Genomic DNA, 27,409 nt, shown 5'->3' on the forward strand with positions numbered 1-27,409 from the left:
CCCGTCTTGGGAGGGGAGTCAAAGCCAAGGAAGCAGGGGGAACCAGGGCGCCCTCAGGCGGGGAGGCAGCGAGGGGATTGGGGGGATCTGCCCTTAGACTGGGATCAACATCGAGGACGTGAAGGGCCCGGGGGCCCAGCCTTGGGGTCAACAGAGGGAAGCAGGACTGGGGACCCAGCCTCGTACCGGCGGTTATTGTTGAGGAACTGATGGGGAACCTATAAAGAGAGGGACCGGCGTTCAGCTTCCGGCGGCCGGCGGGGCGGGGCCGTGGGAAGTCACGTGCCGGGGGCGGGGCGCGGTGGCAGCGCTTCTCCCGGAGGCGGACGTCAGGGCGCTGAGGTTAGTTGACTAAAAGGCCGCCTCTGCAGCCGGCGCAGCCCCTGAGACTCGGCCGGACCGCTGTCGCCGCCGCCATGGCTCAGTACAAGGGTGCCGCGAGCGAGGCGGGCCGCGCCATGCACCTGATGAAGAAGCGGGAGAAGCAGCGCGAGCAGATGGAGCAGATGAAGCAGAGGATCGCGGAGGTGCGGGCCGGGCCGGGGCGCCTCGGCGCATGCGCGCGGCCCGCCGCCCGCGCTCTGCTCCCGCCGCCCGGGGGTCTCGCGGGGCCCCGGGGAGCGGGAGCAGAGCGCGGGCGGCGAGGGGGGGTTGGGACCGTTGCTCGCCGATCTCTGGCAAGGGGCGGAAATGAGCCGGCGACAGTCTGTTCATCTGTAAAATGGACGCAGAAGGCTGAGAGGAGGTAGGTTGTGACCAGCCTCCAGCAGGAAGGAGCCACACTCAGTGGTTACATTTTTGGCATTGGGGCGACCGTGGAGGGCACCGAGCATTCTTTCTCTGGCCCTTCAGCCCTGAGAGTCAGGCCCAGACTCAATGGATATCAGGAAGGGTGGGCCCCAGCCAATGCACCGGACTCATTCTGGAGCCCTTTCCACGGGACAAAGGCAGGCAGGAAGGTCTGGGGTGCTCGCGGTTCACTAAGGGCTTCAGTGAGTGGCCAATGGCAGTGGGCCGTCAGGAAGGAAGGCGCCCTCCACTTAGGCCTTTGGGGGCGACTCGGTGGAAGAGGAGGGACTCGGCGCAAGGGGAGAGCAGGCCTTAGGTGCTGTGGCAGCCGGGCCCAAGGAAGCGGCTGCATGCCGAGGCCTGGTGCTGCCTCGGTTTACACTCATGCCCCAGCCCCACCGTCTCAGTGCGAACTCAGTGGCGGGACGGAGGTACATTTCTCTGCTGGCCACCTCCTGTGGAGGCTGCTGGCCAGAGAGGGACCTGCTTGGTACCAAGTGGGATGGGACTGGGCTGGAGTGAGGAGGCCTCGTGGGAAGCTGTTGGCAACATCTGGGGCCAAGAGGGAGCAGCATTGCTCGGTGAGGGGCTCGGCCGTCAGCCACTCTCTGCTCCCCTTGTCACTCCTTGCCTTGGGTCTCCAGAGCTTCAGCTTAAGAGCTGGGCGTGAAGAACACCAACGGCAGGGAGGACCCACGGCTCCAGACCACTGAGTGAGCTCTGGTTCCCAGCGGGACCTGTGGAGGGGCCGGAGCAGCGCAGATGGCGCGGGGAAACGGCCCCACTTGGTCCCCTCGGCACTGGAAGAGCCTCTCACAGCCCCGTGGAGCCTTCCATCAGTCAAGGGAAGGGGACATGTCTTTCCCAAGGTCACATCATAGTGAGTCTAGGGACACACCTGGGACTAGAACCCAGGTCCCCACTTGCATGGTGGGGTGGCAGGTGGCCCTCACTGCTGCCTTCCCTCCCGGACAGGAGAACATAATGAAATCCAACATTGACAAGAAGTTCTCTGCGCACTACGATGCCGTGGAGGCGGAGCTCAAGTCCAGCACCGTGGGTGAGCAAGGCGCGCGTGTCCCCGCTCCCGGGCTGAGGCCGGCAGCGTGGCTGACTCTGGGTGACCGCCTCTTGCCCCCGCGTCTCCTCACCTCGCAGGTCTTGTGACGCTGAACGACATGAAGGCGAAGCAGGAGGCCCTGGTGAAGGAGCGGGAGAAGCAGCTGGCGAAGAAGGAGCAGTCGAAGGAGCTGCAGCTGTGGGTCGCCTCCTCCCAGCCGGCGGCCTCCCCCTCCGGGCGGGGGGCGGGGCTCGTGCTTGGGGGCGGGTCAGGCTGGTGCTGCACGTGGAAGGGGAGGGAGACCCTTCGTCATCATCAGAGCCCTGCCTGTGAACTTGAAGTGCCCTGGGCCAGTAGGACTCCTCTGGGCCTGCGCTGAGTGGGACCCGCACTGAGCACACAGGTGGCTCTGGGTCGGGGAAGGGGCCTCGGGGGTGGGGACGTGCATGACGGCCACCCATGCCTTGGCAGGAAGCTGGAGAAGCTGCGCGAGAAGGAGCGCAAGAAGGAGGCCAAGCGGAAGATCTCCAGCCTGTCCTTCACCCTGGAGGAAGAAGACGAGGCAGGCGAGGAGGAGGAGGAGGCGACCATAGACGAGGAGGAGCTGGAGAGGGAAGGTGAGGGCAGGCTGCGGACGGGGTGCGGTCCCGCTGGCAGAGCTCTGTCCTGGCTTCTGGCTCTCAAGTGGAGAAGCACATCTACCAACAGCCTCGACGGCCCGCCGCATTCGGGGTCCCGGACCTCACAAGTTGGGGCAGGAGGGAAAGGGCCAAGTCTTCACCACGGCAAAGTTGAGTGGGGGGCTCGCTTTTGGTGGCCGACTGAGTGGGAACCAGCTGTGCGGTCCCTGGGCAGGTGGGTGGGGCTCGTGTGGCTGGGCACCAAACTTAATTCTGTTTGAATAATTTCAGTGTAAATTGACCCAGCCGCAGAAAGTAAGCGGCTGCTCGCTGGACAGTGCAGGCCTTGCCCAAGGGAACAAGGGGCCACAGGAGCGACTCGGGAAGGCTGAGGCCACCACAGAAACCCTTGTGTTTCCTTTTGCTCCAGAGATCACCGCAAAGAAGAGGAAACTGGGGAAGAACCCAGATGTGGACACGAGCTTCTTGCCTGACCGAGACCGGGAGGTAAAGGCGGCCTGACCCCGACCCTGGCAGAGGCTTTTGCTCAGGAAGTGGGGCCCTGCGTGCCCCCCTGGGCAGCCCTGGGCCTCCCTCCTTTGCCTCTTTCTCTTCCAGGAGGAGGAGAATCGGCTCCGGGAGGAGCTACGGCAGGAGTGGGAAGCCAAGCAGGAGAAGATCAAGAGTGAGGGCTCCTGGAGCGGGATGCACGTGGCCCGGGGCTGGGAGCCACGCCCGCTCTCCTGCCAACGCTGCTCTGGGCAGTGCCCCGAGCCCCAGGGAGCTGGCAGGGAGTGGGGACACCGGGGTCTGGAGGCCAAGAGGCAATTCTGTTTTGTAGGCGAGGAGATCGAGATCACCTTCAGTTACTGGGATGGCTCTGGGCACCGGCGCACAGTCAAGGTGACGCTGCGGGGCCTGCGCCCCGTGCCCCATGCCCCTCGCCCTTCGGGCCCAGCCTCCTTTGGACTCGGTGGGAAGGAGCTGTCAATCCCGACAGAGCCCTCAGGCCCCTTGGTGTGGGTGGCCCCTGGGGGTTCGGGGGGAGCAGGGAGGAGGGTTCCGGGCTTCCGTCCTCCCTTCCCAACTCCTCGGTTGGTTTCCCCACACGGTTTCCCTCTCGCCTCTTCTCGGGTCACTCACACAGATGAAAAAGGGCAACACGATGCAGCAGTTCCTGCAGAAGGCCCTCGAGATCCTGCGCAAAGACTTCAGCGAGCTCAGGTGGGGCTGCGCGGGCGTGCGACGGGGTGCGCCGGAGTCTGCAGCCTCAGCCCTGGTGCTCGGGACCCCAGGTGGCAGCTGCTGCTCGCGGCACGCTGGGCGCCGCGCTCCTGAGAAGGGGGCCGGGCCCCCTTTCCCATCCCCCTCCCAGCATCGCGGGCCTCTGCCTCCTGGCTCTGGTGCCCCGGTGTCCTTGGCCACCTGCTTCCTGGTCCTTTCTCCCTCAGGTCGGCAGGGGTGGAGCAGCTCATGTACATCAAGGAGGACCTAATCATACCCCACGTGAGTCCCTTCTCTGTCCCTGCAGCCCCGCCCGGGTTGCGGGGAGGGTCTCGGGCTGTGGCACGCCCGGGGGCTTCGAGGGGGGCCCCGCCTGCTCTGGGTCTTCAGCTCAGGTGGGCAGGGCTGGAGCCCAGCTTGCAGGCGGCCGAGATGGCTCACCTGCCGTCGCTTTCCTGCCCTCTGCTCCTAGCACCACAGCTTCTATGACTTCATCGTCACCAAGGCGCGAGGGAAGAGCGGTGAGTGTGCCCGGCCCCGCCCCCCAGCCACTTGCCCGTGTCACAGGGCGGCAGCTGAGGGGGCCTGGCCTCTTGTCTCCTTGTCCATGCAGGGCCCCTCTTCAATTTCGACGTTCACGATGACGTGCGGCTGCTCAGCGACGCCACCGTGGAGAAGGATGAGGTACGGTGGGCGGGGGCGCCGCGCGGGTAGGAGGGGGCCAGCCGCGTGGCCCTGAGCCCTGAGCCGCAGCGCCCGGCCCTCCTCCCGTCCTCAGTCGCACGCGGGCAAGGTGGTGCTGCGGAGCTGGTACGAGAAGAACAAGCACATCTTCCCTGCCAGCCGCTGGGAGCCCTACGACCCTGAGAAGAAGTGGGACAAGTACACGGTACAGAAGCCCTCGAGCGCTGAGTGGGAGCTGGCCTGGCTGCCCGGCAGGAGGCCCGCCCGGCCCTGCTCAGCTCGCTTTTCCTTCTCTGTGCCCTGGTCCTGCACCAGATCCGGTGATGGGGCAACAGCGCGGCCCCAGCTCCTCCGGCTCCCTGCGGCCCCCTCCCTACGTCCCCAGGATTCCGGGCGCCCGGCTCCCCGCTCCCAAGACGTGACGGGGCCTGCTCAGCCCCTGCCCCTGGCGCTGTTGTTTACCGCCTTTTTCTTTTACGACAAAGAGATACACGCGTCAGAGCTGGAGCACCTGTTGTGCGTTTTATTTTAAAGATTTTTTTGTTGTTGAGGTAAAATTCACATAACATAAAATTCACCATTGTGACCATTTGAAAGCGTACCATCCAGGGGTACTTAGTGCGTTCATAATGTGAATCACCCCGAAAGACCCCACGTCCATTAGCAGCCGCCCCCCAGCCCCTCGCACCCCCTAGTTTACTTTCTGTCTGTATGGATTTGCCTATTCTGGAAGTTTCACATAATTGGAACTATACAATATCTCTGCTCTCTGTGTCTTGCAAGAAAGTGTGTGTTTGGCAGGGGTGGGAGGGTGGAAGGGATATTTGGGATCCACTGGGGCCTCAGCAGGCCCAGCTGTCCCTGCAGCCATCTCGTCCCCACCGCGGCACCTACATGGGTAGGAAGGGCATTCCCCCCCGTGCTTCCCGCCCAGGACTTTGGGCTCCTTTGTGTCTCCTAGCTGCCCGTTCTATAAGGGACACGGCTGTCCTGTGGCTCCCAGCCACCCTGTGTCCCTGTCACAGCATCTCTCCCCGGTCTGGACACGGGAAGGCCGCTGTGGGTGCCTGTACTCACGGCTTGCCCACCCCACCCACGGCCAGCTCTGCTCAGGCTGCCCTGGGGCTGGTCGCTGTCGCGGCCCCAAGCGGGGGAACCTGGCTTGGGGGCGCGTGCTCCTGCTTCCTGCCCCGCCTTGGCGGCCAGCTCCCCTGGTTCCCCTGGGCCCGGCTCCGGGAGGCTGAGGAAGGTAAGCTCGCCACCCCTGCTCCCCCCTTATTCCCCTTGCCTGAGACCTGGCAGAGGGGACGGGACAGACCCCAGCCGGCAGGGAGTGTCTCAGCTCTGGGTCCGGCCCACCTCCCTGGCCAGTGTGCAGATCTGACGGTGGTGGCGGGCTTTGCCGGGTGCACAGGCTCTTGTGCCTTCCTCCTCTGCGGCAGGGCCCTCTGTCCTGTTCAGCTGTGGCCTGGGGAGGCCCATCTGGCAGCTAGGAGCTGTCACTTGGGCTTCCTTACCCTGTGTCTGGGGCGGGGCCGTCCAGGGTCACTTGGAGGAGGGAGGAGGGTAGACTAGGCCTGGGCACCTGGGGCACAGCAGGGAGGGGTGGCCAGGCCTGACCCTCAGTCCTGGATGTGGGGAACAACTCTGAGGAAGTCGATGGGGCTTTTTGTTGGGTTCCAGGAACCCTGGGGAGGGGATCCTCTGGCCTGCGCCAACCCCCTCCTGCCCTGTTTGAGAAGCCACCAGAAGAGGAGGCTTCCTCGGGAGACGGAGCCCCTCAGCCAGCTCACCCAGGACTGGATGATTTGAGGGAGCCGCCTTTGGCCCGGCAGCTTCTGGAAAACAAGCCCCTTGAGGCCCAAATCTTGGGTCCTGTCAGGGAAGGAGCTGGTTTTTAGAAACAGCCCTAAGTTGCTGGGAAGTCAGGCTGGGAAGAAGGGAGACGTCTGGGGTCAGGGTCAAGGGGGCAGGGAGACTGTCAGGGGAGGAGACCCCCTTCCATGTGGCCATTGGAGGGATGGAAAAGACACCATGGTTGGCGGGGCCCAAGGGAGGAGCCCCTTATCCTAAGAAAGGGCTGCGGCAGGGCCAGCTTTCTGTTGGGCAGTCTTGGGCTCCCTACTTCTGCCTGGAGGCCAGCGCAGGCCAGCACTCCTGCCAGGAGGGGCACTGTCGTGCTGGGGGCCCTCTCCTCGGGACCTTGAACTCGTGTGAGTGTGGCGTGTAGGGGAGGGGTCTGGGGGCCGCAGAGGAAAGTTGGGGGCTGCTGGGACAGGTATTATCTGATGCTTTAGAACTACACGAGGTCACCAAGTCCATTGAGTGGTCACCAAGGCTTCTGGGGACTAGTGTTTGCGGGGGGGGGGTGGGCTAGGCGGTGAGAAGAGCAGGTGTGGCGACACAGGCAGGCAGGCTGGAGGTGAGTGGGGTGGAAGGGAGGGAAGGAGAGAGGGGAAGGCGGGGAAGGGAGGAAAGGTCAGAGAGGCAAGTGCCGGGAATGAGCGGGAGGGGCAGGGCCAGCTCTTCACCCTCCGGGTCCAGTTGCCCCAACAAAGCATCCGCGTTTGTCGCTTAACAATACATCCCCCAGCAGCCTACGTGTCTCTCCAGATCTGTGCATACAGAGCCTCCTCCGTTTTACATCGTTTTAAAATTTTTTGGCCGCGCCATGCGGCCTGCGGGATCTTAGTTCCCCAGCCAGGGATGGAACCCGTGCCGCTGCAGTGGAAGTGCCAAGTCCTAACCACTGGACCGCCAGGGAAGGCATAATTAATTTTCCAGACAGTGGCAGACTCCCCCCCCGGCCCCTCCCATTTTGCAGCACCACCACCAGGTGAGAGTCCTGGCTCCCAGGCTTCGCGCAGGGCGCACTGTCACTCCTCAAGGGGCTGGGGGACATATGCAACCTGAGATGGCACATGTGGTCTCTCACTGTGGGATTTTGTGTTTTATTTTCAATTTGTTTTTCAGCTGAGGAAAAATTCACATAACATAAAAATAACCATTAACCATTTAAAAATGCACATTTCGGTGGCATTGAGTATATTCGCAGTGTTGTGCAACCATCACCTCTTATCTACTCCCAGAATATTTTTATCATCTTAAAAGGCGAGAAGAAATGTCTATTGTTTTAGCCACTCAGTTTGTGGAACTTTGTTACAGCAGCCACAGGAAACTTATACGCCTTACTTAGAGCACACAGAAAAATGAGCTTGACGTGGGTTGTAGACCTAAAAGTAAAAGCTAAAACTAAAACTATATATAAATAAAACATGGGGGAAAACCTTTGTGACCTTGGTCTATGCGAAGTTTTCTTGGACAGGAGACAAAAAACAATCATAAAAGGAAAAATTGATAAATTAGACTTCATCAAAAATCCAGGGGCTTCCCTGGTGGCGCAGTGGTTAAGAATCTGCCTGCCAATCCAGGGGACACGGGTTCGAGCCCTGGTCTGGGAAGATCCCACATGCCGCGGAGTAACTGGGCCCACGAGCCACAATTGCTGAGCCTGCGCGTCTGGAGCCTGTGCTCCGCAACAAGAGAGGCCGCGACAGTGAGAGGCCCGCGCACCGCGATGAAGAGTGGCCCCCGCTTGCCGCAACTGGAGAAAGCCCTCGCACAGAAACGAAGACCCAACACAGCCATAAATAAATTAATAAATTAAATTTTAAAAAAAGATTTGAATACACAATGTCACAAAAGACGAATAAGAATGGCAATAGCAACACAACATTGTAAATCAATTATACTCCAATAAAAATTCTTTTAAAAAGGAAAAAAAAAAGAAACGGCAATAGCAAGTGAAAAGATGCTCACCGTCTTCATGGTGACAGCAAGCAGGTGGGCAGTCACCTGGGGCTGGGCGAGGGGCACCGGCTGCAGAGGAAACCCAGAGGGGCCTCTGGGCTGATGGAAACGGCCTGTATCTTGACTGGAGGGTGGTTATAAGGGGTATGCATTTGTCAAAACTCATTGAACTGTACCCTTAAAGTGGGGTCATTTATTGTCTGTAAATTATACCCCAATAAAGCTCATTTTAAAAGAAAAAAGGAAGAGAAGGCAACTAATGAAACTGGTTACCTAAAGGGGTAGGAGGGAACTGGGTGATAGGGATACGAGAGGGAGTGACGCTCCTCTGGATGTCTCTTCTGATGTAGTTTTGACTTCTGGACACATGTTGCTATTTTGCATACTAAAAAAAAAAAAAATCAACAGGATGGGGTGAAAAGCTAAAACTGAATACAAACAAATTCTCCCAAGTGTATTTCAAATGAATAACATAGCTATATTAAAAGGAAAGATTTTTCTTTTTTGGCCGTGCTCTGCTTGGCTTGTGGGATCTCAGTTCCCTGATCAGGGATTGAACCCGGGTCACGGCAGTGAAAGCCTAACCACTAGGCCACCAGGGAACTCCCATAAAGGGAAATTTTTTTTAAAAGCTACCCAAGGGACTTCCCTGGTGGTTCGGTTCAGTGGTTAAGAATCCATCGTCCAATGTAGGGGATGCGGGTTCGATCCCTGGTCTGGGAACTAAGATCCCATGCGTGGCGCGGCCAAAAAAACAAAAAACAAAACAAAAAGACAATAATGGATTACAGTCCATCGAATAAAATCCACATCCCCGAGTCCACACTGATAATGAATATACAGATAGATGAACAGAGGCGCTCTTGCTGACAGGAGAATGCCATGAATGAGTGTAGGAGGGATCATGGAGGGAGGAGAATCACTGTTTTGTAACCATCAGAGTAATCATTGACTTAGGCAAGAATTATCAATGACTTGGTGACATTTTGATAAGGAACAGAATATTTACCTAGTTTCAAAGTATCTTCCTACAAGCTACTTTTTAGTTACAAAGGGAAAAATAATAACTGTCCACTTGAGAAACTGGCAGTCACCACCTTAACCAAATGCTTAAAGTTAACATCACAGTGAAGGGACAAAACAAGAACACTTGCCTCCTGATAAGAAGCACAGAGAGGGCCTGGTAGCCTCCCAATACCACATAACCCAAATCGCACCCTGAGAAAACATCGGACAAATCCAACCTGAGGACGTTCCGCCAAACACCTGGCCTGCACTCTTCAAAAATGCCCATGTCATGAAAGGCCAAGAAAAGCAGAGGAATGTTCCAGATTAAAGGGAACCAAAGAGACATGAGAACGAATGCCACGTGGGATCCTAGACTGGATCCTGGATCAGAAAATACGTCATGAGGACAATTGGTGAAATTCGAATAAGACCTTAGATAAAATAATATTATCGTATTAACATTAACATTTCTGATGTTGATAGTTATACTTTGGTTATGTAAGAGTCTATAATAATTATACAGTAATTATGCTGTGGTTATGAAATACAGAATGAAGTATTTAGGGGTAAAGGGGTAAGCTGTATGCAACTTACTTAGACATAGTTGATAAAAATATTATTTTTATATATAATAAATACATATGCACCCACCCACAAGTGAGAGGGAGAGAGAGAGAATGAGAGAGAGAATGAGAAAGCAAATGGAACAAAATATGAACTCTTGGTGAATGTGGGATAAGGGTACATGGGAGTTTTCTGTACTAGTCTTACAGCTTTTTTCTAAGTCTGAAATAATTTCAAATTATAAAGTTAAAAAGAAAGCTACCGCTTCTATCCAACATTGACTGGAGGGCGTAGCCAGGGCAATTAGGCAACACAATGAAATAAAAGGCATCCAGATTGGAAAGGAAGAAGTAAAACTATCTCTATTCTCAGATGACATAATCTTGTATATGCAAAATCCTAATAAATCTTCTAAAAAATATATTAGAGCTAATAAATGAGTTCAGCAAAGTTGTAGGATGAAAGATCATTACACACAAATCAATTGTACTTCTATACCGTAGCAATAAACAATTTTGTTTATAATAGCATTATAAAGAATAAAATACTTAGGAATGAATTTAACAATAGAAATGCAAGACTTGTACACTGTAAACTGGACAATGTCATTGAAAGACAATAAAGAAAACCTGAATAAATGGAAAAATATTTATTTAGTTAAGGTTCTCCAGAGTAACAGAACAGGAGACACACACACACACACACACACACACACACACACACACACACACACACACGATTTATTTTGAGGAATTATCTCATGAGATTGTGAGGGCTGGCAAGGTGGCAAGTCTAAAATTTGTAGGGCAGGTCGGCAAGCTGCAACCTCAAGCAGGACTTCTACATTACAGTCTTGAGGCAGAATATCTATTTCTCCTGGAAACCTCAGTTTTTGCTTTTAAGGCCTTCAGCTGAGTGGACAAGACTCACCCACATTATGGAGGGTGATCTTTACTTAAAGTCAACCGATTGTCGATGTTGACCACACCTACAAAATTCCTTCACAGCAACACTTACATGAGAGTTTGATTAAATAACTGCAGACTACAGCCTAGCCAAGTTGAAATTAATACACATAAAGTTAATCATCACATCCCATGCTCATGGATGGAAAGAATCTTGTTAAGATGGCAACACTCTCCAATTGATTTACAGATTCAATTCAATCCCTATCAAACTCTTGCTGGCTTTTTTGCAGAAACTGACAAGCTCATCCTAAAATTCACATGGGGCAGACTGGGAGGACTGCTAAGGGGTATATGGGGGCTTGCTTCAGGGGTCATGAGAACGTTTTGGAATCTGGTAGTGGGGATGGCTGCACAACTTTGTGAATATACTAAAAGTCATTGAATGTTACACTTTACATGAGTGACTTACATGACAGATGAATTATAGCTCAATAAAGCTGTTTAAAAAGAAAAGGAAAAGGAAACCAAGGGAATGAAAACCTCCCTCCGATTCAGGGCCAGGGTGGCTGGCTGGGGAAGGGGCCAGGTGTAAATGGCCGACAGCCTTGAGTCCTCGTGCCGGGCATCTGCATGTTATTAGCCGCGGACCCTCCGGATTAAGGACCGTCGGGGGAGAGTGTCCTGAGCCAGGACCCCGAGTCCCCGGCTGGTGTGCGCCCTAAGGGTTGGGACAGGGGAGGCCGCGCACCGGCGGCAGGTGGCCCCGGGCGCGCCTCCGAGCGCCGGGGCGAGGTCTGCGCGCGCCCCGGGCCCTAGTGGGGGTGTGGCGCGGGCGCGCGCGGGTCCCAGGGTTGCGGGAGGCGGCGGGCCGGGGCGGGGGGTGGCGGGGGAGAGGCGCGCGCCGCGGACGCGGCCATTGCGCGAGGGGGGTCGGCTCGCTGGGTGGGGACCCGGGCCGCTCACGGGGTCCCGGGCTAAGCACTGGGCCTCTCCCGGCCCCACGGAGGGGCGGCCCCCGCCCGCGAGCCCTGCCGCTCGGCCCTCCCTGGGCGCCCCCGCCCGGCGCGGTGGTACGGTCCGGGTTTAAAAGGCCCTGGCGGCCGCGGGCCGGCCCAGTGTGTGGGCGGCGGCGGCGGCGCGGGCCCGCGGGGCGTAGGGAGAGGGGTGCGGCGGCGGGGGCGCGCGAGCGGGGCGGTGTGGGGCTCGAGGGCGCGTCCACGTGGCCGGCGGGCGGCCACCCGGAGCCAGCGGCGGCGGAGGGACAGGTAGGTGGCCTCCATCCCCCGCCGCCCGTGCGGGGCCAGCCTGCTCGGCGGCCCTGGGCTCCGGCAGCGCGGGGGTTCGTCTCGGCCTTTAAGGGGTCGGGCCCTGCCCCTGCCTCTCGGGCGCCGGCCTGACTGGTCCTTCGTGCCCGGCGCCGGTAGGGACCGTCCGTCCGCGGCTAGCCCCCCGGCCCGATGGGGACCCTTTGTGGCGGAGGAGCGGCCCCTGCAAGGACTGTTGCGGCGCCTCCATCCACTAGAATCCCCGTGGATCTGCCGGGGGGGGGGGGGGTCCCTGGTGGGGGCGGGGCGAGCCGGGCAGGCAGCACCGCGCGGGGCGTTGGGGAGCGGGCGCTAGAGCCGGGTCTCTGCGAGGGTCTGTCCCCACCCTCGGGCTCTGCTGGCAGGGCCGTAGCAGAGAGGCTGGGTGTGCCTGTGATGCCCGAGGCTCCCGGTTACAGGCTGAGGTTTGGGATGGGCACTTGGGCTGCAAATTCTGCCTTTCCAGGTCTCCCTCCCGACCTGTCCCATCCCCATTCTTAGGCCTGTATTCCTGTGCGGTGTGGAGGAGGTGAGGGTGGCATGAGGCCTCCCTTCTCCGTCTTCCTTTCTTCTCTGGCTCTTGCATTAAGGATCCAGGATGCGGACCTGACAAAAGAGCCCCAGAGATGATCAGCCTGAGCTGAAACTTTGCAGTTCCAAGCCGGGTCTTCTCCTTGTTCTAGCAAATGCATTTTTCCCCTTTTCCTTGGTTGCTGCCTTGGTTTGGTTCCCCGCACCCTCCCCAAGCTGGGTAACTTGTGTCTCCCTTGGGGCTTGGGCACTGAGAGGGTATCGCTGAGCCCTGCCCCCTTGGCTGCCACGACACTTCTCTGCTGTCTTTGCTGCCTGGAGCTGGCCGAGGGCTGGGTGTGGCCTGGGGGTGAAGACCCAGCCAAGCCCAGTACTGCTCCTGTGGTCCCCCACCCCATCTCCCCAAAGTCTGAGCTGTATTTCAGAATGTTGCTCCCCTTCCTTAGGGCTCCTTGGGCCCCCCTGCGTCTCCCCTTCCCCAGCTAACGTGTGGATTTGGAGGGAGAGCCGCGCAGGGCTGCCTGGGCATCCGTCTGGCTGTGCCTGAGCAGAGCCTGACTTATGTCTGTCTCTGTGCTTTGCTCTGGGGGCAGGCGACTCGGCTTTGTGTTGCAGCCGGTAGGCTAGATGGCAGGCTCCTCCTGGACGGCCAGCAGACGGAGGCCCCTGGGGCGAGGAGGCAGCCGGGGCCAGGAAGGTGGAAGTGGCAGCCCTGGTTCCCATCTGGTCTCAGGCTTTGACGCCTCAGACCTCTGTCCTGGGGTGGTGTCCTGACACCCCCCCACCAATTTGCGATTGTTCTCTCCCTACCTTTTCTCCTTTCCCCAACTAGGGTGGGAGGCACGTCTGTGGCCTTGGCTTGCCCACGGTTGGGTTGCTCTTGTGTGCGGCTGGCCACCCTCAGCTCTGGGATCTGGTGTTTGGCTTCTCCTTTCTGGAGGGCCTCCCACCCTGCCTTTCCTAGCATCTGGCTCTGCTGCCCCCTTGGGTGTGGCCCAGCTGAGGCGAGGCCTCCTGGCTCCTTTCCAGCAGTGGGTGGGGGATGATTGATGGCCCCCAAGCCTGCCTGCACTCGCTGCTCACTCGTGCGCCCTGGCGGAGGCCCCTCCTCTCTCCCAGCCGTGGTCGCCATCTGGGGCTCTGGCATGGTGGTGGGCGACTGGCCTCCACCCTCTGTGGCGTGGCTCTTGGCCTGCTGGGGGCCCTAGGCCAGGCAGGGCCGGAGGCGGCTGGGCGCCCTGGGCCGGGGGGCCTCTGACCGGCACTCCCTGTCTCTCCTCAGGCCCCCCCACCCCCCGGGGCAGCCGCCGGCCATGCCCGCCGTCGGCCTCCTCCTGCTGTTCCTCCTTGCCGTGGGGCGGGCCCTGGGAGGCAGCACACCCTTCCCTGCCTTCTCAGTGACGGACACCTCGCTCACCCACCTGGCCGTGCACCGGGTGACCGGGGAGGTGTTTGTGGGCGCGGTGAATCGCGTCTTCAAGCTGGCCCCCAACCTGACCGAGCTGCGGGTCCACGTCACGGGGCCCGTCGAGGACAATGCTCGCTGCTACCCACCGCCCAGCATGCGTGTCTGTGCCCACCGCCTGGCGCCTGTGGACAACGTGAACAAACTGCTGCTCATAGACTACGCAGCCCGCCGCCTGCTGGCCTGCGGCAGCATCTGGCAGGGCATCTGCCAGTTCCTGCGCCTGGACGACCTCTTCAAGCTGGGCGAGCCGCACCACCGCAAGGAGCACTACCTGTCGGGGGCCCAGGAGCCTGACTCCATGGCGGGTGTCATCGTGGAGCAGGGCCAGGGGCCCAGCAAGCTGTTCGTGGGCACCGCCGTGGATGGCAAGTCTGAGTACTTCCCCACCCTGAGCTCCCGAAAGCTCATCGGCGACGAGGACGACGCCGACATGTTCAGTCTGGTGGGTGAGCCCGCCCACCTGCTCGGCCGGCCCCCGACCCCTGCCCTCCCCTCCCCTCCCCTCCCCTCCCTTCTCGCCCCTCTGAAGAGCCAGCTCCCGTGCCCTCCTGCCTTCACTCTGTCCTGGCTCTGCGTCGGGAAGAGCCCTGGTCCCAGAGGGGGCAAGGCTGCTGAGGACGGGAGGGCGGGCCGGGTCCTGGGACGGGGCTGCTCAGCCTGCCCTCTGGAGCCTTTCTGGCCTGGGGTCCTGTGACCGCGCGGGTCGGGGGCAGGGAGGTTGTGGGGGAAGCCCCCCGGGGGCCATGTGGTGGGCGCAGGGCCAGGCTGGGTGGCGGGGGCCCAGGGGCCATGGTTGGGGAGGTCGAGGGTGGACCTAGGCCTCGTCCCAGGCTCTGTCCTCCACCCGCTCCCCAGGTGTACCAGGACGAGTTCGTCTCCTCTCAGATCAAGATCCCCTCAGACACGCTGTCCTTGTACCCAGCCTTCGACATCTACTACGTCTACGGCTTTGTGAGCGCCTCCTTCGTGTACTTCCTGACACTGCAGCTGGATACCCAGCAGACACTGCTGGACACGGCAGGCGAGAAATTCTTCACGTCCAAGATCGTGCGCATGTGCTCGGGGGACTCGGAGTTCTACTCGTACGTGGAGTTCCCCATCGGCTGCTCTTGGCGCGGCGTGGAGTACCGCCTGGTGCAGAGCGCCCACCTGGCCAAGCCCGGCCTGCTGCTGGCCCAGGCCCTGGGTGTGCCGGCCGACGAGGACGTCCTCTTCACCGTCTTCTCTCAGGGCCAGAAGAACCGGGCCAGCCCGCCGCGGCAGACCGTCCTCTGCCTCTTCACCCTCAGCAGCATCAATGCCCACATCCGGCGCCGCATCCAGTCCTGCTACCGTGGGGAGGGCACGCTGGCCCTGCCTTGGCTGCTGAACAAGGAGCTGCCCTGCATCAACACCGTGAGCCCTCACCCGCCCCCGCCCCTGCCCGCGGGCTGGGCCCTCTGCCCCTTCCTGGGTCTGCGGGGCTCGGTCTTGGGAACGACAGCTTCGCCCGGGGTCCCCCGCCCCCTGTCATCCCCTCCTTGCCTCTGCTGCTTCTCTTTCCTCCCCGGCCTGCCTTCCCCCCGCCTCTCTTGGTGGGTGTGCTCTCTGTGTGGACCACCCCCTTCTTCTTCCCGACCCTCCCCACCCCGGCCTGCTCCTGCCTGCTCTCCGTCCTCCGCCTCCCTCCTCAGCCCCCGATTTCCCGTGGGGTCCCCCCTAGGACGTGGGGTCTCATTGCCTCTGTCCGGCTGGTGCCCCCCAGCTCTGACTTGTGCGTCCTTCTCCTGTTTCACCAGCCCATGCAGATAAATGGAAACTTCTGCGGGCTGGTGTTGAACCAGCCGCTGGGCGGGCTGCACGTGATCGAGGGGCTGCCCCTGCTAGCCGACAGTACCGATGGCATGGCCAGTGTGGCCGCCTACACGTACCAGCAGCACTCTGTGGTCTTCATCGGCACCCGCGGCGGCAGTCTGAAGAAGGTGAGCCCCGGAACGCTCGGCATGTGGGTCCAGAGCGTGCGGATGAGCCCTGCAGCACCTTGGACGGGGCCTGGCCGCTGGGGGACGGGGGCCTTCCCAGGCTGGGCCCCAGGAGCCCAGCTGTGCTCCACGCACATGCTTGAGTGCCACCGCCCGCCGTGGCCTGAATCGCTGGCTTCCTGTGGCTCTGGGGGCAGAGCGGGCCTATCTCCGGGCCTCCCTGCCGGGAGAGCCGGAGCCGCCGTTGCTGGGTCCTCAGTCGAATGAACGAGGAGACAAATGTGGACCTAACCCTCTTTGCCCTCTTGTCCCCTCGTGGGCACGGGGGCTGCAGTGCCGGCAGGGCCGCGGCTGTTCCTGTTCCAGGGTGTTCTGAAGGGACAGGAGTCAGGACAACTGCCACATTCTCCTGCTCACCCGGGGGATGCGGGGCTGTCCCTGGGGGAGGTCGGGGGTGGCCGGGGGAAGGTTTGTGAAGGGAGCCACTGAGCTCTTGGGGCCTGTTCTGCTTCCCTCCTGGTCCCCGTTTTGCATTTGTCACAGCTTTATTGGGGTGTAACTGCCGTGTCACACTGCCCCCCCCCCACCCCACCCCCGTTTAAAGCATACATCTCAAGTGATTTCAGTAAGTTTGCGGAGTTACTCAAGCATAACCGCTATCTCATTCTGAGATGTTGCCATCATCCTAAAAATCCCTTCCCTTTTAGCTCTCACGCTTTCCCCGTCCCCCAACTCTAGGCAACGCTCATCTCTGTCTCTATGTCTTGGGAGGCTTTTTGGACTGGCTGTGTCACCCCCAAGGGCCTCCAGGGGGCAGCCTTGGCGTCCTCCTTCCCTGGTCTGTGGGACAAGGGGGCGGCGGGCAGGCTGGGTCCCTGGCTCGAGAATAGGATGCCCGGGCGCGTGGGGTGCTGCTGTGGCGTCAGGTGGCTGGTCTCGTGGCCCAGGTACGGGTCGACGGCTCTCAGGAGGCCCACCTGTATGAGACGGTGCCTGTGGTGGACGGCAGCCCCATACTCCGTGACCTGCTCTTCAGCCCCGACCACCGGCACGTCTACCTCCTGAGCGAGAAGCAGGTGGGCCCGCGGCAGGCTGGGGGGCGGGGGCGGGACGGGGGTGGGGCGGGTGCTGACACGGCTGCCCCCAGGTGAGCCAGCTCCCGGTGGAGACCTGCGAGCAGTACCCAAGCTGTGCAGCCTGCCTGGGCTCGGGGGACCCGCACTGCGGGTGGTGCGTGCTGCAGCACAGGTGAGGAGCCGCCCAAGTGCCCACTCCCCCCAGCTGCGCCCCTGTGGCCTCCCCCTCCCTGCCCTTCTACTTTCTCCAGCTAACGAGTGGAACCTCTATCCCAAGTGACATCCCTCGCTCGGACCCCAGGGGATGAGGCCGAGGCATGCGGTTGCCTGGTGCCGTGGGCTGGGCTGGCCGTCCCCTTCGTCCCCCCCAGGCCCCCGCTGCACTCCCGCTCCGGGCCTTGCTGGGGCAGCTGTGGGATGGGCCTGGCCTGACCCCGCGCAGATGCTGCCGCCATGGGGCCTGTCCAGGCGCCTCGGCCCTGCATGGCTTCGCCAAGGAGCTGAGCAAGTGCGTCCAGGTGCGGGTCCGGCCCAACAATGTGTCGGTGACATCGCCTGGGGTGCAGGTGAGTGGTGCGGGGGGTGCGGGTGTAGAGGCCCGTGCACACGTGTCAGGGGTGCGCGCAGCTCTGAGCCCTCTGCTTCCCCCAGCTGACCGTGGCCATAAGCAACGTGCCGGACCTCAGTGCGGGCGTGAGCTGCGCCTTCGAGGAGGTGACCGAGAGCGAGGCCGTCCTGCTGCCCTCTGGAGAGTTACGCTGTCCATCGCCTTCCCTGCAGGAGCTCCGGGCTCTCACCCGGGGGCACGGTCAGTGGATGGGCTGCTGGGGGCAGGGGTGCTCTCTGTCCGCGGCTCACGCGTCGCTCCCCTGGGCTCGCTGCAGGGGCCACGCGCACCGTGCAGCTGCAGCTGCTCTCCAAGGAGAGCGGCGTGAGGTTTGCCGGGGCCGACTTTGTCTTCTACAACTGCAGCGTCCTCCACTCGTGAGTACTGGCCCTCCCGACCCCCGTCCCCGTGTCTCTGTTGCTCGCGGTGTCGTGTGGGCCTCAGGCGGGCCCCGGTGCCTTTTGCCTTTGGTTCCCCGTGTGTCCCACAGGAGGGACGGTGAGGGGCCAGGCCCGGTCTTCTCCGTGATCTCTGAAGCCTCTCCCCTCCAGGTGCATGTCCTGCGTTGGCAGCCCTTACCCCTGCCACTGGTGTAAGTACCGCCACGTGTGTACCAGCCACCCCCATGAGTGCTCCTTCCAGGAGGGCAGGGTCCACAGCACCGAGGTGAGGCGGGCGCCACACGCGAGGGGGCCGGGTTCTGCGCGGGCCGGTCCCTGGCTTTTCTGCCTTCGGTCTTGGGGTTTTCTTGGAGCCCCCTTAACCGGGGGCCGGCCCAGCTGGCTGATGGGCGTTCTCCCCTCAGGGCTGCCCTGAGATCCTGCCCAGTGGGGACCTCCTGATCCCAGTAGGCGTCATGCAGCCTCTCACTCTGCGGGCCAAGAACCTGCCGCAGCCCCAGTCGGGCCAGAAGAACTACGAGTGCGTGGTCCGGGTGCAGGGGCGGCAGCAGCGGGTGCCTGCCGTGCGCTTCAACAGCAGCAGTGTGCAATGCCAGAACGCCTCGGTGAGGCCCACCCGCCCCGCCTCCCTCGGGGGTCCAGGCTGTGCAGGGCTGGGCGTGGTGCAGATCTGTGCCCAGCAGACTGTTCTAGAAGCCTCAGCTGACCGTGGCGAGGGGCCTTCTGAGTCTCCCGCTGGGGATTTCTGAGCTGGGGGAGGGGCGGTCTGCGCACCTTCGCTGGAGTCACGCGGGTCCCTCTCCCCCAGTATTCCTATGAAGGTGATGAGTATGGTGACACCGAGCTGGACTTCTCCGTGGTCTGGGATGGCGATTTCCCCATCGATAAGCCCGCTACCTTCCGAGGTGAGCGGCGGGATGGGGCTGAGGAGCTCGCCTCCTGGGGCGGAGAAGGCACGTGCTGGGGCCGGGCCCGCAGCGGGACCCTTCGTAGCTGCTCCCCAGCGGTGCCCTCTGTGCCCACAGCCCTCCTGTACAAGTGCTGGGCGCAGCGGCCCAGCTGTGGCCTCTGCCTCAAGGCTGACCCTCGCTTCAACTGTGGCTGGTGCATCTCGGAGCATAGGTGCCAGCTGCGGGCCCACTGCCCGGCCCCCAAGACCAACTGGATGCACCCGAACCAGAAGGGCGCTCGCTGCAGCCACCCCCGCATTGCCCAGGTCGGCCCCCCCGCCACCCGCTGCCCTCTGGGTACCCACTGCCTCGGCTCACCCTCCCGCCTCCCCTCCTGCTCCGCAGATCCACCCGCTCATGGGGCCCAAGGAGGGAGGCACGCGGATCACCATCGTGGGCGAGAACCTGGGCCTCACCTCCCGAGACGTGGGCGTGCGGGTGGCCGGCGTGCGCTGCAACTCCATCCCCGCCGAGTACGTCAGTGCCGAGAGGTGAGTGCGGCTGTGCGGGCGCTGGGCCTCCCCCCGGCCTGTGGCCGGGCGCCCAGGCCTGACCTCCGACCCGACCCGGCCCGACCCCTAGGATCGTGTGTGAGATGGAGGAGTCTCTGGTGCCCAGCCCGCCACCGGGGCCCGCGGAGCTCTGCGTCAGCGACTGCTCGGCTGACTTCCGCACGCAGTCTGAGCAGCTCTACAGCTTCGTGGTACGTGGGCTGCCCGCCCCCTTCCCTCTCCCGCTCCTTCCTGGCGGGGGCTGTGGCCCGGCCCTGCCGGGCGCCTGCTGTCTCCCCGCTCCCCTCGGGGCTGCTTCTCCCGTAGACGCCCACGTTCGACCGCGTGAGTCCCGGTCGGGGCCCCGCCTCGGGGGGCACGCGAATCACCATTTCCGGTCGTTCTCTGGACGCCGGCAGCAGAGTCACAGTGACCGTGAGAGACAGCGAGTGCCAGTTGGTGAGGTGAGTGCCGCAGATGGGGGCGGCGGGGCCGGCCGGCGGCAGCCCTGGGCGGCCCGCTCCAAGTCCCTGCTTGCTGACGTAGGAGGGACCCTGGAGTGATCGTGTGCATCTCGCCTGTCTCCACCCTGGGCCCGAGCCGGGCCCCCATCACCCTGGCCATCGACCGCGCCAACATCTCCAGCCCCGGCGTCCTCTACACCTACACCCAGGACCCCACCGTCACTCGCCTCGAGCCCACCTGGAGCATCATCAAGTAAGGCCCTCGGGAGGGGAGGCCGGGCCTCGCCTGGTGACCGGGTGACCCAGGGTCGGGGGGCCCTGGGCTCCCACGGCAGCCTCGTAACGCTCCAGGGCTGGGCTCAGGGCGGTGAGGAGGAAGCCTGAGGCCCCTCACCCCGTCCCTAGTGGAAGCACCGCCATCACCGTGAGTGGGACCCACCTGCTGACGGTCCAGGAGCCCCGGGTCCGGGCCAAGTACCGAGGCATCGAGACCACCAACGTGAGTGCCAGCTGCCGCCACCCCACCCCTGACCCCCCGCCTGCTGTGGCCTCACGTGCTGGGCTGCCCACCTTTGTCCCCACAGACGTGCCAGGTGATCAACGACACCGCCATGCTGTGTAAGGCCCCCGGCATCTTCCTGGGGCGGCCCCAGCCGCAGGCCCAGGGTGAGCACCCTGACGAGTTCGGCTTCCTGCTGGACCACGTGCAGACGGCCCGTTCCCTCAACCGGTCCTCCTTCACCTACTACCCCGACCCCAGCTTCGAGCCACTCGGGCCCTCTGGGGTCCTGGATGTCAAACCTGGCTCCCACGTAGTGCTGAAGGTGCCGGTGGGGTGGGTGCCTAGGGCGGGAGGGGCGGGGCGGTGGGGAGCCCTGGCCAGCAGCACTCTCCACCTGCAGGGCAAGAATCTGATCCCTGCGGCGGCTGGCAGCTCCCGCCTCAACTACACGGTGCTGATCGGGGGCCAGCCGTGCACGCTCACCGTCTCAGACACGCAACTCCTGTGTGACTCCCCCAGCCAGACGGGCCGGCAGCCGGTCATGGTGGGTAGGGGGCAGGGAGGCCGCCAGAGCAGCCTGGGGCGGGGGTGGGGGTCAGCTTACGGCGCCTGTCCCTGCAGGTGCTGGTGGGTGGCCTGGAGTTCTGGCTGGGCACCCTGCACATCACGGCCGATCGGGCGCTGACCCTGCCGGCTGTGGTGGGGCTGGCGGCGGGGGGCGGGCTGCTGCTGCTGGCCATCACCGCCGTGCTGGTCGCCTACAAACGCAAGACTCAGGATGCCGACCGCACGCTCAAGCGCCTCCAGCTCCAGATGGACAACTTGGAGTCCCGGGTGGCCCTGGAATGCAAGGAAGGTGCCTGCATGGGGCTGGGGGGTGGGGCAGGCGGCAGGGGCTCCCTCCTCCCTCGCCGCTCACTCTCCCTCACCGGCCCTCCCCAGCCTTCGCTGAGCTGCAGACAGACATCAACGAGCTGACAAACCACATGGATGGCGTGCAGATCCCCTTCCTGGACTACCGGACCTACGCCGTGCGTGTGCTCTTCCCGGGCATCGAGGCCCACCCAGTGCTCAAGGAGCTGGATGTGAGTGCCCCCTGTTGCCTGCCCACGCCCTGTCACCCCCGGGGCCACCTGCGCCCTCTGAGATGCCCTGTCCCCCACCCCGCCCCCAGACACCCCCCAATGTCGAGAAGGCCCTGCGTCTCTTTGGGCAGCTGCTGCACAGCCGCGCCTTCGTGCTCACCTTTATCCACACTCTGGAGGCTCAGAGCAGCTTCTCCATGCGCGACCGTGGCACTGTGGCCTCGCTCACTATGGTGGCCCTGCAGAGCCGCCTCGATTATGCCACGGGGCTGCTCAAGCAACTGCTGGCGGACCTCATCGAGAAGAACCTCGAGAGCAAGAACCACCCAAAGCTGCTCCTGCGCAGGTACCTGGGGCCCCCTCCGCCAGCCCTGCCCCTCCCCTGGGAGGCCCGGCCCTGCCCGGCCAGGGCCCCAGCACCCCTTTCACCCTAGGACCGAGTCGGTGGCCGAGAAGATGCTCACCAACTGGTTCACCTTCCTGCTGCATAAGTTTCTGAAGGTGCGTGCGCTCGAGGGGCAGGCGGGGGCGAGGGGGTGTGCGGGGGCAGCCGGCCGCAGGCGGCGGCAAGCTGTGTCCCGGCCCTGGCTGCAGGAGTGCGCCGGGGAGCCGCTTTTCTTGCTCTACTGCGCCATCAAGCAGCAGATGGAGAAGGGCCCCATCGACGCCATCACGGGCGAGGCCCGCTACTCCCTGAGCGAGGACAAGCTCATCCGGCAGCAGATCGACTACAAGACGCTGGTGAGCGGGGGGCCAGGTGGGCAGGGTATCGGGCCTGAGGGGACGCCTCACCCAGGACCCACCCTGCGGTCCCCCTCGCCCGCAGACCCTGCACTGTGTGTGCCCGGAGAGCGAGGGCAGCGCTCAGGTCCCGGTGAAGGTTCTCAATTGTGACAGTATCACCCAGGCCAAAGACAAGCTGCTAGATGCTGTGTACAAGGGCATCCCCTACTCTCAGCGCCCCAGAGCTGAGGACATGGACCTAGGTGAGGCCCCTGCCCTCTCCTCCTGGCCACCCCCCCCCCCCCCCCCGCCTCACCTCCTGTGGCCGCGTTACCTTGGCTGGCGTTCGCTCTCCCCACCTGAGCTCTGTCCTCTGAGGGCAGTGGGCCCAGGGTCCCAGGGGACGCGGAGCAGGACCTCAGAGCTGCCTGTGGCCCGCAGAATGGCGCCAGGGCCGCATGGCCCGCATCATTCTCCAGGACGAGGATGTCACCACCAAAATCGAGTGTGACTGGAAGAGGGTCAACTCACTGGCCCACTACCAGGTGAGGAGCCGGAGGTCCACTCACGCCCAGGGCCCCTGGGAGCCATGGCCCTGCCCCTCCCCTCTCTGGCCTCGGGGAGCCGTGGGAGCTGCCCCACACGTGCCCTGCCGGGCCGGGGTAGGCGGTGGCTCAGGCCCCTTGGCTTCTCGGCCTCCTGCATTGCCCCCCTCTCTGTCTCTGGGATCTGCAGGTGACAGACGGTTCCTTGGTGGCACTGGTACCCAAACAAGTGTCAGCCTACAACATGGCCAACTCCTTCACCTTCACCCGCTCTCTCAGCCGTTATGGTAGGCGTCCTCAGTGTGGGGTCTCTGCTGGCCCCGTGCCCTGCGAGGCTGTGTCGGCCGTCGCGGGGAACCCCCAGCCCCACCCCGTCTGAGCAGCCAGCTTGGCTCTGGCGGCCCCCCTGGACCCTGCCCTCAGGAGGTCTCTAGTTCCTTAGAGCCTAGAATGCGGTGGGCCCGTGAGAGCAGACGGGCCCCCTCGGCCTTGCAGGGCTCCCGAGATGGAGGGGAGCGAGAGCCACGGCGATGGCTGGTGTGGCCCCACTGGCCTAAGGGGCACCACCCTCTGCCCCAGAGAGCTTGCTCCGCACGGCCAGCAGCCCTGACGGCCTCCGCTCTCGGGCACCCATGATCACGCCCGACCAGGAGACGGGCACCAAGCTGTGGCACCTGGTGAAGAACCACGACCACGCCGACCACCGAGAGGGAGACCGAGGCAGCAAGATGGTCTCGGAGATCTACCTGACGCGGCTGCTGGCCACCAAGGTGTGGGCCTGCCCCGCGCCACCCTGGCCTTAGTGCACGTGCCTTCTAGCCCGGCCTTGGCCCTGGGGTTGGCCCGGGCTGCCTGGGGAAGGGGCCACTGGATTGTTCCAATCCCAAGGGACTTGCTCAACGCCTTTGCTACGGGAACTGCCACCCTGAGGTCGAGGCCAAGCTTGCCTGAAGGGTGCTGGCCGAGCAGGGAAGCCTTGCTCGTTGTCAAGCCTCTCCGTCCCCGTCTGTCCTGCCGCGGGGACGTCCCGCCCTGGCTCCCCGTCAGCTGGTGTCCTTGCCGCGCCCCTGCAGGGCACACTGCAGAAGTTCGTGGATGACCTCTTCGAGACCGTGTTCAGCACGGCGCACCGGGGCTCGGCCCTGCCTCTGGCCATCAAGTACATGTTCGACTTCCTGGACGAGCAGGCCGACCAGCGGCAGATCAGCGATCCCGACGTGCGCCACACCTGGAAGAGCAACTGGTACTGCCGTGCACCGGCCCTCGGGCGGGGGCGTGAGGGGGCGTGGCTGGGGCTCGGGGACCACGGTCAGGACGCCAGCGGGGGCTTGGCTGGTCACCCTGGCAGGAGAGGACAGCGGCCTGGCACTGGCGGTGCCGCCGAGCACAGAGAGCAAGTGCGTGTGATTCCGCAGGCGGGCTCTGCCGGGGCTTCAGGCGGCTGGGATGTGGGTAGGGTGGCCAGCACCCAGAGGTGCCCTTGGCCCTCAGGGCCTTGCTGCTCAGCTGGTGGTACCGCTGACACAGGGCAGAGATAACCGGAAGCCCGGTCCAGGGCTTAGCCGTGCGAGGGGGGCGCGTTGAAACTCACTGAGGACAGAAGACCGTTCACTCTGACTTCTCACCGCTTGAAGTCAGGCAGAAAATTCAAGAAAAGGCTGCTACCTCTCAGTGCGTCAGTCTTGCTGCCTGTGGGCCTGCGGAGGTGAGCGCGGACGGGAGGGTGTGCGCGGGGAGATCGGGGAGCTGCGGGCCTTTGTCCCTCTGTCCAGCCTGCCCCTGCGCTTCTGGGTGAACGTGATCAAGAACCCGCAGTTCGTCTTCGACATCCACAAGAGCAGCATCACGGACGCCTGCCTGTCGGTGGTGGCCCAGACCTTCATGGACTCCTGCTCCACGTCCGAGCACCGCCTGGGCAAGGACTCACCCTCCAACAAGCTGCTCTACGCCAAGGACATCCCCAACTACAAGAGCTGGGTGGAGAGGTTGGCCCCAGTGTGTGGGGGGAGGCGGGGCCGGGACCCCAGGGGACGCGGCTGCTGGGCGAGGGGGCAGGAGCTGCGCCGCCACGGGCTGGCTCCTCTTCGGGAAGGGCTGGCTTCAGGAAGAAGGCCCGGAGGCTGGCCTGGCAGCCAGGGCAGGGGCTTTGGCTTGTGTGGCGCCTGCTGGCACGACCTCCTCGGGGTCCCAACAGGTACTACCGGGACATAGGCAAGATGGCGTCCATCAGCGACCAGGACATGGACGCGTACCTGGTGGAGCAGTCCCGTCTCCACGCCAGTGACTTCAACGTCCTGAGCGCGCTCAGTGAGCTCTACTTCTACGTTGCCAAGTACCGCCAGGAGGTGCGTGCCGCCCCCTCCGGCCCCCTGCTCGTTGGCTCTGAGGGTACTGCTGGTGGCAGAGGCAGGGGCGTGGTGGGGGTCAGCGAGCCCAGCTCTTGGATTCCTCACAGTTCCTCCCCCAGCCAGGCCCTTAAGGTGGCACAGGTGACACTCTGTAGATGCTGGGATTTGAGGGACCCGCTAGAGAAGCCACTGGCTGGAGCGCAAAGCTCTGGTCCGGCAGAAGTTAGGGGCCGGGAGCACACGGAGGGCTGGGTTGCCGATGGGCTGGGGCCAGAGGTGGGCGGGGTCAGCCCACCTGCCTGGTTTGTGGCTGGAGAGTCGGCGAAGACAGATGCGCCCGCTCCAGGGTTGGATTCCTGGCTGGAGATAAGAATGGGTGGGCCCGGACAGGGCCCCGAGCCTGGATGAGCTCCCCAAGGGGGGCCACGGGCAGCTGGAGAGGGAGACGTGGCCCAAGCACTGAGCCCTGGGACACTCAAGAGGTGGCAGAGAAGAGGGGGGACCGGCTGCAGAGTCTGAGGAGGCTCGGGTGGGGCCCCCGAGTGCCAGACGGGTCCTGGAACACGCGTGAGGACCCCCCCCACCCCCACCCCCACCCCCGCCCTGGGCGTCAGGGAAGAGGGAGCGATGGGCTGTGTCAGGTGCTGCCCGTGGTTAAGGGAGGTGAGGCCCGAGATCGCGGAGACCTGGGTGAGAGAGGTCTGGGGTGTGGAGGTGGGGGTTAGGAGGGGATGGGAAATGGGGGCCTCCAGTCCAGACCACCCTTTGGGAGGCGCTGTGTGCCGGCCGTGGAAAGGAGGGGAAGAGGGCTGTGCAGTCGGAGGAGGGGTTGGGGTCAAGGAGGAGCTGGAGGCCCTTTCGGAGGCCAGAGGCTGGGCCCCTCCCACGTGCCCAGGGCCCCGGCGGGGAGGGGTACGCTGAGGCCCGAGGGAGGGGCGAGCCCACGCCGGGGAAGGGGGGGGCAGCGGGGGGGGGTGGGGGCTTGGCCAGGAGGAGCCCGCCCCTCAAGAGCCCAGCTCGGGGCCTCTTCCTGCAGGTTCTCACCGCTCTGGACCGAGATGCCTCTTGCCGGAAGCAGAAGCTGCGCCAGAAGCTGGAACAGATCATCGGCCTCGCGTCCAGCAACAGCTAAGGGAGGCGGACCCCGTGCGGAGGGGGCTTCTCAGTCCTGAGCCGTCCTCCCGTGCAGAGGGGCGTCTCCCGCCTGGGTCCCGGGGCTGAGCCCTGGATCGGGTGGCATGAGGTCACCGGGCCAAGATGCCCTGGGCACAGCCGGGCCCCCATCATTAGTGCCTTGCTTTGGGCCCTGCGTGGGGAGGGGGTGACCGGACCAAGCCCCCCGACCCGGCAGCAGCAATACCCCCGCCCTCCCACCCTCGTGCCGGGGGTTGTGGTCGCCCCTGCCCTCCTTGCTATTTATACCCCAACCACCTATTTATTTAATTTATCTCCACCTCACCGTCGTCTCCATCTGTAAATACGTGCCCCCTACTCCCCCGCCCCCCCCCCCCCCCCGGAGGTTGCCAGCCTCACTCACCTTCTCTCCTTGAGTCCTCCCGGCTCCCTTGTGACAGGGTCTCAGCCTTGGCCTAGCCTCTGGCCCCGCCCCCTTGCCCTGGCTGGCCCCACCCATGCCGAGGACGGGGCCTCGGCACCAGCAGCCCTTGGGGCGGGTGAGGCACCGAAGTTGCCCTCGCGACGGTGGCTCGGCCAAGGGGTCCCCCTGCGGCCACCGCAGCAGCCCCTCCAGACTTCTCGGGCCGGGACTGTACCCCCTCCCGGGGCCCCGATCTCTCTCAGCGCCTGGAGAGCTTGAACCAGGCTCCTGCCAGGGCGTGAGCTGGGCCTGGGGGCACCGAACTCCCCTTCTCCGGGCCCTGCTGCCAGACCCCCTCGGTGTGGTCTGCGTGTCCAGACCCCTCATCCTCCGCTGCCCTGTCCTGCGCCTGCCCCGAGGGGCAGAGGCGGCAGTGCCTTACTCCTTCGTCCTTCTGCCTCCTCGGAGGAATCTGGCCCCGGCCCGCGCTCCTGGAAACCCACTTGGCCCCTTTTTCTCTTTTTTGCATGAGGTTTTCTTTGTCCTCGTAATTTTTTTTCCTAATTAAATGTTGAGAAATGGACGCAGCGTGTGGCTTTGTCCTCAGGGCAGGCGGCTGCTCCCCGAGCGAACGTGGAAGCAGGCGGGGAGGCTGTCGGACTCTGCGTGAGCTGCTCGCCCTTGACGCGGGGGAAGGGTGACACGTTGCAGGGTTTCTGAGGGAGGACTTGAGGAGCTCCAGGGCCACG

At 63.0% G+C, this 27,409-nt stretch overlaps 2 protein-coding genes across 8 annotated transcripts; both read left to right on the top strand.

Moving 5' to 3' along the window:
* Positions 1 to 295: 295 nt before the first annotated feature.
* On the top strand, positions 296 to 5,143 carry FAM50A (family with sequence similarity 50 member A). Of its 3 annotated transcripts, XM_068533907.1 has the most exons (13): positions 296 to 527; positions 1,765 to 1,849; positions 1,948 to 2,047; positions 2,321 to 2,466; positions 2,900 to 2,976; positions 3,088 to 3,154; positions 3,311 to 3,372; positions 3,617 to 3,693; positions 3,921 to 3,975; positions 4,166 to 4,214; positions 4,307 to 4,377; positions 4,472 to 4,582; positions 4,693 to 4,884. In XM_068533907.1, the coding sequence occupies exons 1-13, from the start codon at positions 417 to 419 to the stop codon at positions 4,699 to 4,701; spliced, it is 1,020 nt and encodes a 339-aa protein (XP_068390008.1). In that variant the 5' UTR covers positions 296 to 416; the 3' UTR covers positions 4,702 to 4,884. The 3 variants fall into 3 exon arrangements, with proteins under 3 accessions (XP_068390008.1, XP_068390006.1, XP_068390007.1); XM_068533905.1 differs by having other exon boundaries at positions 4,472 to 5,143; XM_068533906.1 differs by lacking the exon at positions 296 to 527 and adding an exon at positions 655 to 745 and having other exon boundaries at positions 4,472 to 5,143.
* A 6,712-nt stretch (positions 5,144 to 11,855) lies between these two features.
* Positions 11,856 to 27,243, top strand: PLXNA3 (plexin A3). 5 transcript variants are annotated; one of them, XM_068532787.1, is made up of 33 exons: positions 11,856 to 11,932; positions 13,785 to 14,412; positions 14,826 to 15,365; positions 15,749 to 15,931; positions 16,879 to 17,007; positions 17,079 to 17,179; positions 17,450 to 17,573; positions 17,659 to 17,815; positions 17,892 to 17,991; positions 18,166 to 18,280; positions 18,420 to 18,620; positions 18,824 to 18,920; positions 19,041 to 19,231; positions 19,311 to 19,456; positions 19,548 to 19,668; positions 19,784 to 19,920; positions 20,003 to 20,173; positions 20,326 to 20,419; positions 20,505 to 20,744; positions 20,823 to 20,966; positions 21,044 to 21,278; positions 21,365 to 21,507; positions 21,597 to 21,853; positions 21,942 to 22,008; positions 22,102 to 22,248; positions 22,334 to 22,493; positions 22,672 to 22,775; positions 22,966 to 23,062; positions 23,355 to 23,545; positions 23,849 to 24,018; positions 24,410 to 24,760; positions 24,970 to 25,120; positions 26,160 to 27,243. In XM_068532787.1, exons 2-33 carry the CDS (start codon positions 13,816 to 13,818, stop codon positions 26,253 to 26,255), a joined length of 5,757 nt encoding a protein of 1,918 aa, XP_068388888.1. In that variant the 5' UTR covers positions 11,856 to 11,932; positions 13,785 to 13,815; the 3' UTR covers positions 26,256 to 27,243. The 5 variants fall into 5 exon arrangements, with proteins under 5 accessions (XP_068388888.1, XP_068388890.1, XP_068388889.1 ...); XM_068532789.1 differs by having other exon boundaries at positions 24,548 to 24,760; XM_068532788.1 differs by having other exon boundaries at positions 18,824 to 19,231; positions 24,548 to 24,760.
* The last annotated feature ends 166 nt before the right edge of the window (positions 27,244 to 27,409 follow it).

This window comes from Eschrichtius robustus, chromosome X, assembly GCF_028021215.1.
Source record: "Eschrichtius robustus isolate mEscRob2 chromosome X, mEscRob2.pri, whole genome shotgun sequence".
Taxonomy (NCBI): Eukaryota; Metazoa; Chordata; class Mammalia; order Artiodactyla; family Eschrichtiidae; genus Eschrichtius; species Eschrichtius robustus.

Bases quoted from the DNA above. Each gene is read 5' to 3' on its own strand.
- PLXNA3 (XM_068532787.1), top strand. From the start codon at position 13,816: ATGCCCGCCGTCGGCCTCCTCCTGCTGTTCCTCCTTGCCGTGGGGCGG. The intron at 17,816-17,891 runs GTCAGTGGATGG...GGCTCGCTGCAG, and splicing joins GGCTCTCACCCGGGGGCACG to GGGCCACGCGCACCGTGCAG. The intron at 19,921-20,002 runs GTGAGTGCCGCA...TTGCTGACGTAG, and splicing joins AGCGAGTGCCAGTTGGTGAG to GAGGGACCCTGGAGTGATCG.
- FAM50A (XM_068533905.1), top strand. From the start codon at position 417: ATGGCTCAGTACAAGGGTGCCGCGAGCGAGGCGGGCCGCGCCATGCAC. The intron at 2,977-3,087 runs GTAAAGGCGGCC...TTTCTCTTCCAG, and splicing joins TGCCTGACCGAGACCGGGAG to GAGGAGGAGAATCGGCTCCG. The intron at 3,976-4,165 runs GTGAGTCCCTTC...CTCTGCTCCTAG, and splicing joins AGGACCTAATCATACCCCAC to CACCACAGCTTCTATGACTT.